The sequence below is a fragment of the Lycorma delicatula genome, chromosome 5, assembly GCF_047948215.1.
Source record: "Lycorma delicatula isolate Av1 chromosome 5, ASM4794821v1, whole genome shotgun sequence".
NCBI classification, from domain to species: Eukaryota; Metazoa; Arthropoda; class Insecta; order Hemiptera; family Fulgoridae; genus Lycorma; species Lycorma delicatula.
The window spans coordinates 180,632,391-180,643,384 of record NC_134459.1 but is presented as its reverse complement, the minus strand read 5'-3'; the positions used below and the strand labels follow the sequence as shown (position 1 = coordinate 180,643,384).

The window sequence follows — 10,994 nt, the reverse complement described above, 5'->3', positions numbered from 1 at the left end:
GGCAGACAGGTCAATGAGCAGATATATATTGGGTACTGAGAATTTTATATTTTTGCCTTGAGGAGACCTCTTCTCAAGAAGTAGGTGTAACGTGATGTGAACACTGAAACAGTGGTATTAATGATAAGTATGAAGCCCAGAAGTAAGTAGCACAGTGAAGGAAGCTTGCTTAATGCAACGGTGATGTAGGCCGATAACTGCACTCGTCAAACTATCTCATTAAAATAAAAAGCCTAAAGCAAACCATAAGTGAGGAAAGCCTAATTAAAAAATTATAGACTTTGGTGTTGATATTTAAGGTGCTCATTTTATAGTGTATGAAACCTACTAACACTTAAAACTTTAATTCAGATACAGTAACTATAGAATCGCTAAAAGCTGGACTATTTTATTTCAATTCAGCATAAAAAATTATTGAAATCGTCGGCAAAGAAAAATTGAATAGGAAAAAATAAGCAAAAAAAAAAAAAACGATGAAAGAGTAAAGCATGGTTTTAATTGAAATATTAAAAAAGTAATATCTTCTTTTTTATATAAGGTAAAAAATTACGCTTAGTTTAAATACAAAAGTAATCGAATCTACATAATAAGGTATATGTAAATAAATAGTCGTAATTGCAAGCATAATCATTTAAATCTCCTGACATAGATGTAATAATATTTTTTCCTTTAATCTGATCACACCAGTATCATTTTTATCGACGATTCCAAGAATCGTCGATACTACTATTAAAATTATTATGATTCTCGGAAACAGTAAATATGAGGTATTTATAAGGCAGGCAACAGTGTGGTTGAGTACTACTGGCGGTCAGCTGATGTTTACATTTTGTCTGCACGTTTTTATGAGAGTTTGAAAGGCTCTTACGTGAGTGTAGCTTAAGTCTGAAGTGGTTAGTTTGTCATGGAACGACTTTCAGGGTAATTTATTATTTTTATCACTTATCAAGTACTGTACTATAACGTAGAGCCAAAGATGTGCTTTATTAATTGTTTGTTGAATTTATTAAATTAGCATTTCTAAAATTTTCAAAATATCATTCGTCTGATTCAGTGAAAGAAATTTATCAGTAGTATGCTTCTCTCTCTGTAGTTGGTTATCGTAGTTTAAAAAAAATAGCAGTCTGTTAACCTTGTGAGTGTTCAGGATTGGTTAACAACGTACCTTGATTTATCGCATTTCTACAGAATAATTATCTGTATAACACGAGTAAAAATTTTTCGTTAAGTTGAAATTTATTTCGGTTTACCAGTAAAAAAGAAACTTTCCTCATCATCGTATTCTGTGATAAAAGTGGATTTTCCGCCCTTGTAATCTTTTTTCGCATTATATTTATAATACACTTTATTTAAATTCTTATGAAATAAAAAAAAAAATTATCCAATAATTATTGTTAGGATTACAAATGTGATACCACTTTTAAAGATTAGTGGGAGTTTCATAATTAGGCCATCTCTAAAAACAAAATTTTGAATGTTTAAAAAGTACTAGTTATCTATGCTAGGCTTTCTTTGACAGTTCATGGTCACATTCCTAGCGAATATCCAACTGAAAAAAAGTCAGATGTAGCACATATTGATGATTTTAGATTTTATGAGTGATGTTTGTTACAGTCAGATTATTCAAACCTGATTTGACTAAACCAGTGCTAACATTATGTGCTTTCCATGTAAGCAGCACTGTAAAGAAATGTGGCGTAGCAAATTAGTTTTCATTTTTTGAGCATATATTACCATCTAATGATTGGTAATTAAATCAAATGTTTTTCAAAAATGTATTTGTAAAGAACCTGTGATGAATATTTATTTCATCATTTATGTGTGCAACTTTTTGTGTGATTATTCACCAGTAATTGCATCAAATTAAAGCACTCGTTTAATTATAATTAGCCTTCATTTAATACCGTTTGTAGGTTAAAGGACAATTTTTTTAAAATTCAATATTTTGCTAAAAAAGCATCTAAGGCAATATCTTATAAACAGTATTATTTTTATTTATGAATCTATCAAATTCATATTTAAAAAAAATATCATTCCATGGTGACTCAAGTTTTACTTAAATCCAATACCAAATTTGTAACTATCCAAACTGCTTATTATTAACAAGAGAAGTAAATTATTGAGGAACTAAATCTTGGAATTTTTTCTACACTTAAAGAAAAATTAGCTTACTTTACTATAGCTGAATCAAATCTTAACCCTTCTATTCCAGGGTATGTAACAGTGCTTCACTGCATTTGTAGTGCTATCTGAAACAATCTAATAAATTTAGATTTATATGCTACTTTTGTCATTTTCATTCTAGAAATTCAGAAAATTTATAGTGCATTTAAAAAACTTTAAAGTTCAGTAAGAGTGTTCCATGCAAAAATTATGAAAAAAATTCTGTGTTCAGCTGAAACAGGTAGCCCAAATTACCCCAAAAATGTATTTGTCATATATTTGCTTTTCATTTTAATTTTATGTGAATATGTATTTTAAAATTACTTTACATGTAAGAGAAAATTTCTTAATTTATTATGATTAAAATGTAGTTTTGATGAATGTCGTAGTGAAATTAAAAAAGTGTTATAAAAGTGCTTAGTAAAATGTTTGTTTATACTACATGTATATTTTACAGCACAGCATGTTTGTATGCTGTTATTATTATTACTTTTATAATTTTAAAAGAAGGAATGGATCTCTGATTAAGAAACAAAAATAGTTTCAGGGCATGTTAAAGGAAATGGTTCATATTAACATAAGTTTTGGGAATGGTTTGTTTTTAAGTTAAGTAAAATATACTATGGAAAAGCTACAGTGTAAGATGACTGCACACAATGTTTTTTCTATTTAAATATGTTATTATTGACATTAATATTGAAGATACTATCAGTTAGATACTTTATAGGTCAGTTTACCATGTAGGAATTTGAAATAAGTGAATGCGGGGAAGGTCCAGTATGAGAGGGTGGCACATTACATTAGTAGAGTGTTTGGTTGGATGTAATGATCACTGAATTTACTGTTGTAATGATCAGTGAATTTACAAGTTTTACTGAGTTTTTGGAATCTTAGGAAAATTTATATAAATCTCTGTATGACTACACTATTCTACCAAAAAAAAAAAAATCTGATGTGGACATCACATGACTTCCTTGTATGCCTATTAAATTACAAAAACATATTTTTTTGAAATGAAAAGTACATAAAATTTTATTTCATTGATAACTTTGATATTTTTTCTTTTTTTTTACGATTGAATTATTATTCATCATAAACTTTTTTTACAATCTGAGGTTAATAATTATTAATAAATCAATGTATTTAAATTAAAAAAAAGAAAAAAAAGGAGATTAAGTCTAATCGAACTAATGTGCCTTCCCCTTGTAAGATCCAAATATTTCATTAATTAAAATTTTATTTGGCTATAACTCTGGAACCGATGAAAATAAGTACCACTTATTATACATCTTTGAAAAGCTCTCATCTCTCAATTAGGGCTTATTACTGCAGTTAAGAAAAAGTCCAAAATCCAAACGTTTTTGGATTTTGGGCTTTTTTGGACACGTTTAGTCCAGTCGATTGCAATCAGAAGGGTAGGTGCACAACTAGGTGTTATAACAGTCCTAAATCCAAAATTTCAACTTCCTACAGCTAATCGTTTTTGAAATATGCGAGGTACATGAATGTACAGACATCATGCCGAAACTAGTCAAAATGGATTCAGGGATGGTTAAAATGAATATTTCCATTGAAATCTGAAAACTGAAATTTTTGCAATCATAATACTTCCTTTACTTTGTACAAGGAAGTAAAAATCTAATTGAATTAATTTTTTCAAATTCTTACAAATCCCATAAAATTAAATTAAGTCTATTTTCAAATTTTGGATAAATCTGAAATTTATTTTATGACATGGAATTTTATCATTCCATGTCATAAAATTATATTGGCTTTAAATTAGTATCTATGATTTAAGAAAAATTGAAAACATAATTGATAACAAATTTTAAAATAGAATTTTATTTAATTCATAAAATTTCTGTAAATACTGGGTGAGCCAAAAGTAGCCTTACACTTAGTAGGTGTGTGTGTGTGTGTGTGTGTGAGTATTGGATAGTACATTTATATGTATTTTTTACAGTCATGTTTGTTCAATAATGTTTATGCACATTTTTTTTAACACTTCACTTTACGTTTTTAACACAGTCTAGTCTCATATGTGCTCAAATTGACCTTCAATATTGCAGCTTGCTTCAAACCTTTTCGTAACACAATATGACACAAAACCTTATCTGAATCATTTTCAGTAAATGCTTCTGAAGTATATTCTTTTAATTTATCCACTGTATGAGGATTTCTCTCATTAGTCTTGTTCTATATGACACACCAAAAAAAAAGAAATCCATTGGTATTAGGTCAGGTGAACGTGCTGGCCAATCAATACTTCCCCTTCATCTGAACCAGTGTTGTGGAACGGTTTGGTTAAGGTAGTTCTCCTTACTGCTAAAGCGTAATAGAGAAGTGCTCCATCTCGCTGAAAGAACAGTTTTGTGAAGGTAGCTCTTGTTCTGAGTTGTGGTGCTATGATGTCACAAGCATTTCTAGGTAATTCCCCTAATCCACAGTTTCATCAAAGAAAACTGGTCTGACAGCACTTTTGCTAGACAATGCACCCCATACCGGGGTGCACCTGATGCCAGGCTGATTCAGTGGAGAAATGATGGTAACATGAGGATTGTCATCGGCTCAGTACATTATGCCTGTTCATGTGACTTGACAATTTGAAGCAAGTCTCATCTGATCAGATGATCTTGTCCAGAAGATCTGGCTCCAAACCAGTTGGTCATGCTCTGTTCACTGAACTGCAATTGGCGATCGGGGTCTTCCTCCAAAAGACCGTGCACCAGTTGTGGATGATATGGTTTTAATTTAAGCTTATGCATTAGGTTTTGCAAGGATGTTCGTGGAATGGATAGTTCAACAGAAGCATGTCGTGTAAACTTCGTTGGACTGCTCACAAATGTTAGAGCGACTTTCATCTGATTCCCTTTGGTCATAGAAGTCTTAGACCAGATTTTGGTAAATTAACCACCAAACTTGTGCTTTCAGATTTATTTCTTATGTGATAAATTGCCTGATGTGAAGCTGGGATAGTGTTACAATCTCCTTGTCATGCTGTGCACACCTGCATCGCAGTTTCACAATTCCAATACTGCTTTAGTATCCACTTTCTTTCGTCTTGATTTGAATTGTTTGCCATTGCTGATAATAATTACCCATAAAATATCAAAATCAATATCTATATTTGAGGAAGTAGTAACTGTAAGGCTACTTTTAGCCTATTCTGTATATGCACACTATAGACATAACAAGTATGAAGCACTAAGTTTTAATGTGCAGTGTTAACAAAGTATGGGAACCCTTAAATATCTTTTCAGTTAAAATAAAAAAGTTGGATTTAGCAAATGCCCTATCTCAAAAAATCTATTTTTTTATATATGAGGACCACCACCATTCTCCCAGGGGGACAACTCACAAATGGAAATGATTATATCATATAAAAGTCACTGAAACAGAAAATGTGTGATAAATGACTTCAGACTACAACGCTCTACTCAAAATGGCAGCCATTTATACTTTTCTCAGCTAGTATCATAAGTGACCGACAGTGCACTTGAAGTAATGATCTCATACTGAAAAATAAGTTGATAAGATAATTATATAGTTGAAAAGCAGTTAAGAAAATGCTGTATATCAAAAATGTCAACATTCTACAGCCAATCGTTTTTGAGTTATGCAAGATACATACATTCGTACAGACATCACGCTGAGTCTAATCAAATTGGAATCAGGGATGGTCAAAATGGATATTTCCGTGGAAATCTGAAAACCAAAATTTTTCACGATTACAATACTTTGTACAAGGAGGTAAAAATACTAAAATGTAGGTTTGATAACAAAGATCACCTGTTTTGGTGTAAAAACCATATCGCAGCAATTGATAAACATAACAAAAAAGCGGTTGTAAAGTAGGATAAGCCAGTTTTTTTTTGTATTTAGTTTGACTAAACCAAATTATCAATCTCGATGGTGCGTTGATTGGTTGTTATTTGGTCTTATTTTAAACAACTGTGGAAATATACTGGAAAACGAACTAGGTCTGTTCTCTAATAGAGTTAACTATTTGGGCAGTTATTTAAGAGAAACTTGCTTCACTTTTTTTTTTACAAAAATTCACAGTCAGTTGGGGTAAAATGTAGAGATAAATAAGGATAAAACTGGGTATCAGAAATACAACCAAGGGTGTAGAATTGAAGTTAAATGTATAGGGAAATTCTAAATGATGGTCTTAATTTAGTAACTCTGTATTTCCTGAACTATACATTGTATCTGACCGATCTATTTAGTAATTGAGAGAGCATGCCTGAAAGTTCTGAATAATATCGCTAGAGTACATGTAGTTGTGTAAACGATCGCTAGAGTGTTTGCACTGCCATTATTTGTCAGTCGTGAGCAAGATGGCTGCAGTTCAATACAAGGTTTTCTGTATTCTTGAGTATGGCAAACCTCAGTCGGCAATTGTAGAGCAGCGTGCTTTCATCTCTGATTTAACATTGACCTTCCAACAAGGAAGAGCCTACCAGTTTGAATAAACAGGGGGTCTGTGTAAAGGCAAGAGCGTGGGGTGACCACATTTGGCAGAGGAGAACCTGAGATGAATCAAAAGGTTTTTACAAAGCCCAAGAAAGTTAACCAAAAAACTTTCACTGATATGGTGAACAGAGAACTTTTTTCCTGTTTAGCCTCCTGGATCACCGTCAGGTATTACGTTAGAGGATGAATGAGGATGTTATGTACGAGTGTAAGTGAAGTATTGTCTTGTACAGTCTCAGGTCGACCGTTTCTGAGACGGGTTAATTGAAAACCCAACCGCCAAAGAACACCGGTATCCACGATCTAGCATCCAAATCTGAATAAAAGTAACTGCCTTTACTAGGATTTGAACTGGAACTCTTGACTTCAAAATCATCTGATTTGCAAAGATGCGTTTACCACTAGACTAACCTGCCGGGTTGTGCAGAGAACTTGGAGTAACTCAACTAGTTGCAGGTGAGTTTTGAAGCGTTGTTTACTTTTCAAACCATACTACCTATTACTTTTACAGGTTCTTCACAGAGGTGACTGATCAAAGTGTGTTGAATTTTGTGATCTAACGCTTGAAAACATGGAAGATGACACTTGTGTGTTTAATTTTTATTGATCAAGTAACGTTCCATATCCGTGGAAAAGCAAATAGACACAGTTGTTCGCATATGAAAACCGATTTTCCAACATTAGGAATGAAGATCTGGTTCTTCAGTTCTGGCCTCTAAGATCACCAGATCTCACATCTTGTGACTTTCTTGTAGGGGTTTGTGAAAGATGCAGTTTACTTACCGCCTGTACCAACAAATATGGTCGACCTACGGAACCGTATCGCAGCTGCGGTGAACTCAAGATATGCTTCCTCTTGTGTGAGAAGAGTTCAGCTACTGCATAGATGTGTGCGTGCAGCTGGAAGGGGCCACATTGAAAATTTATGAATTGTATTTGTAAATTTTATATGAGTATTATCAGATGTAATGCGCTTCATATTTGTCATTAACTTAATGTGGAAAACAGAATTATGAAATTGAGTCTATCATTTTGAATTACTCTGTACGTTTGCTGATATCAAAAGCGAGATACAAAACAAGTATTTATTGTAATGTTTCTATCAGAGGACATGAAACCCTTCTAACTATTGTAAGAAAGTACATTCTTCCAGGCAATATCGTCATCAATAATCTGGTTTCAATTTGAAGATTATCAACATCTGACAATCAACCGCTCATTGAACATTGTGGATAAGAACGCTGAAGTATATACCAAAATAAAATGCGTTTGGAGGGAAGTACAATCTAATATTCCACATACTAGTACAAAACACCATTACCGTGATCATACTCCAGATTTATCTTCTAAAATGAAATACAGTAACTGTAAAAACATGTGTTCACTTATGGTGTATCACGAGTGAGCTCCATGTTGTTGATACAACGTGAACACTGCTTCAGCCGAGTTGACATCTGATGATTTCGAGTCAAGTTTTCTGAAGTAAAAACACACTTGCGACGTAAAATTTTTAATTTTATTAATATTTAGAACGTCAATGATTACATAGTCGAATAGAAAAAATATTTGTGCCGAGGCAGTTATATTACAGTTTTTCTTATGTGAGGTTAGATGAAATGATTTTACAGGAAATCAATTAGCAATTAAAAAGGAAAGTTAATGAGCGCTTTGTTTTTGGGCTAAGGCTATTGAAAGATTTGTGGTTTTAACTTAAAAATGATTCTAAATAATTTCAGAACTGTAATTTCTATAACATTTTATTGTTGAAAATACATTAATAGTTTCTGTAATTACTTATTTTAATAGTTTCAAGGAAACTGAAAGGTCACTAACATTTTACTTCAGAATGGAATTATATATATATTTAAAGCGATTATTTTAATAACCATATTCCTTACCGATACAAACTAATTTATATTTAATAGATCAACCGCAAGTATAGAATAATTGAAATAGGATGACTTACGTTATTTCATTACATGAGCAGAAGCGCTTTCACAAACTTGATTCGCATCATCAGCTGCAGTATATTTATATATGAATTTCAAAAACCATCAATCTTGCAACCCATGATAACATACCACGGTATGTTTATGTAACGAAGTAAAGTAACTCATTGTATTTCAATTATTCTGTACTTGGGGTTGATCTATTAAATATAAATTAATGTGTGTGTGTAGGGATTCAGGAAACATATTCCTTTCATCAGAATAATAATAAAAGTTGGTATAAATATAGGTCTGGAATGTGTTTAGTTTTGCCTTACGGTTAGTAAGATTTCTTCTAAATTTTTATTCAAATATTGGTATACAAAACTCTTTGGACATAAATTACTGAGAAGAATTAGTGGTCTTATATGCAATCAAATGAAAAATTGAAAATAAAAAAAATAGGTTTCAGATCTATATCTCCAGAAGGTTACGAGAAAATTAAAATAAAATTAGATGAAAAGCATAGTTTTTAGTAAATTTACTCCCTAACTTGCCAATAACCAAATAAAATTTACACAAAATTTGAAGAAAAACTGTTATAATTGAAATTAATAAACAACAGATAAAAGTTTTAAAACTAAACAAAAAAATCTTACACTAAAAATAAGTAAAAGTACTGTGTTTGATTTTTTATTTGTCTTTTAGTATGTTGTTTAGCTGCAAGGAGCGCGACTCTATATAATATTATAGTCGATGTTCTATTTCATAACATGCCGCATCGGTAATTTTGTAAAGATTGTTACAGTTAAAATGATGTCGGTTATGTTAAAGCCCAGTGTTAAATAAAAGTGGCAAGAGTACAAACTTCTGATAGCGATTTTGCTTGTGGACTATTTTTTTTGTGTTTTTAAAATTATCTGTAGCAGTAACTCAGAAACGTACTATATAAATTCACAAATGAGGAATCTGCAGATATGCATCTTAATTGTGGTACTGCAGTAGTAATGTTAAAGAAGCTAGCTGTTGAGGTATATCACGAAAGATTTCTCGATTGAATTTTTCCTAATAGACGGGTATTTACAAATATTCATAAAAAATTGTGAGAAAAAGGGTCGTTTGTGGTAGATTTCGAATGAAAATATAAGATTTGTGGGGACAGATATCGCCTGCAGTTCTGTTAATGCTTCGGCAAATTCATGTAGATTATCTGCATATTTGTAAATGTAGACGATATTGTGAAGGTTTTTGACATTTTGTCCTTAATCAGCGGCCCTAAATGTCTATCTAAATTATTTTCTTTAAAATGATCTTCCTCTGTGTTTAGAGGATGCCCCTCTGATAATGCTAATATGTATGTATTTTCAAGAAGATCAAGCCTACTCGTTTTGATTACCGTGTAACTCAGCATCGCAGTACGAATCTTTTATTTTTCTTTATGTAGGAGACGCGTGAAGATATTACAGTACGCTCAAACATGCGACAATGAAAGTGAACTTTACACAGAAATTAATTAATCGGCATTGCAGCTTCTGTCACAACGTTCACCACTCTGCTGACTTCTACGGTGGAGTATTATAATCTCAGCCACTGGAAGGTTTCGGGTTTGAATCTTAGTCTGGCTGCCGTTTTTCTTATGTTACGAACTTTCTTTCAATCCGTATTCTACACAGAAGCTTTGAGCTTACGTTTTGATCTTTTGTTAATAAAGAAAATCGTGTACTAAATATAAGTAATAATTTGGTTTCGGTATAAAATTACTTTCAGAAGAGGCTACTTCATATTTTTAATTCTGAGATTTTCACATTTTGGTTTTGTTCGGTTTTTAATAAAAATGATTTTTTTAAGCTTGTATTCACTTTTTATTAACTTTAATCGTATAATTTTTTTCAGAATTAAATTATCTACTTTTATGTAAATATGCATTTGGTTATTAGCAATTTAATCCTTAATTACTAACCTTCCTAAATTATCTTTACCACGGTAAAAATTTACTCGTACCTTTTTGGTGAAATTTACCGCATTTTAATTTTTATTTTCTATCTTTTTTGTTTCATTATTTGGTATTTATTATTAATATTGTTGTACGTATTTTAAACCGTCATCGAAAAAAATAAACATAAATTTTTTAAAATTTGATTTTTACCATAAAAATGTTATTTAAATTAAAAAAATTAAACATCTTTTGCAGTACAATAATACAAATTTAGAGAAATAAGAAATTTTAAAATTTACAGTACAAAGTTTGTACAGTATTTACTATTAAAGAAAAATTTATTACATATTAGTCTTCTTTATAGTACAAGGTGATTCAAAGAACCGGGAAAAAGTTTTTTTAGAAAATTAATTTTATTTCGTGTAATTGTACAAATGTTGCCATTTTAGGATACATAATTTTAGTTTATTTTTTAAAGATGACATCTTGCA

The 10,994-nt window shown here is 31.4% G+C and overlaps 1 protein-coding gene across 3 annotated transcripts in view; it reads left to right on the top strand.

The window, feature by feature from the left end:
• Positions 1 to 778: 778 nt before the first annotated feature.
• LOC142325654 (peroxisomal N(1)-acetyl-spermine/spermidine oxidase-like) overlaps positions 779 to 10,994 on the top strand; it is a 169,881-nt gene continuing 159,665 nt past the window's right edge. For 2 of the 3 annotated variants that reach the window (XM_075367681.1, XM_075367679.1), the window contains exon 1: positions 779 to 921. In XM_075367681.1, the coding sequence (XP_075223796.1) occupies positions 905 to 921 (17 nt within the window). In that variant the 5' untranslated portion in view covers positions 779 to 904. The remainder of the gene's footprint in view (positions 922 to 10,994) is intronic. The other variant, XM_075367680.1, reaches the window with a different exon arrangement.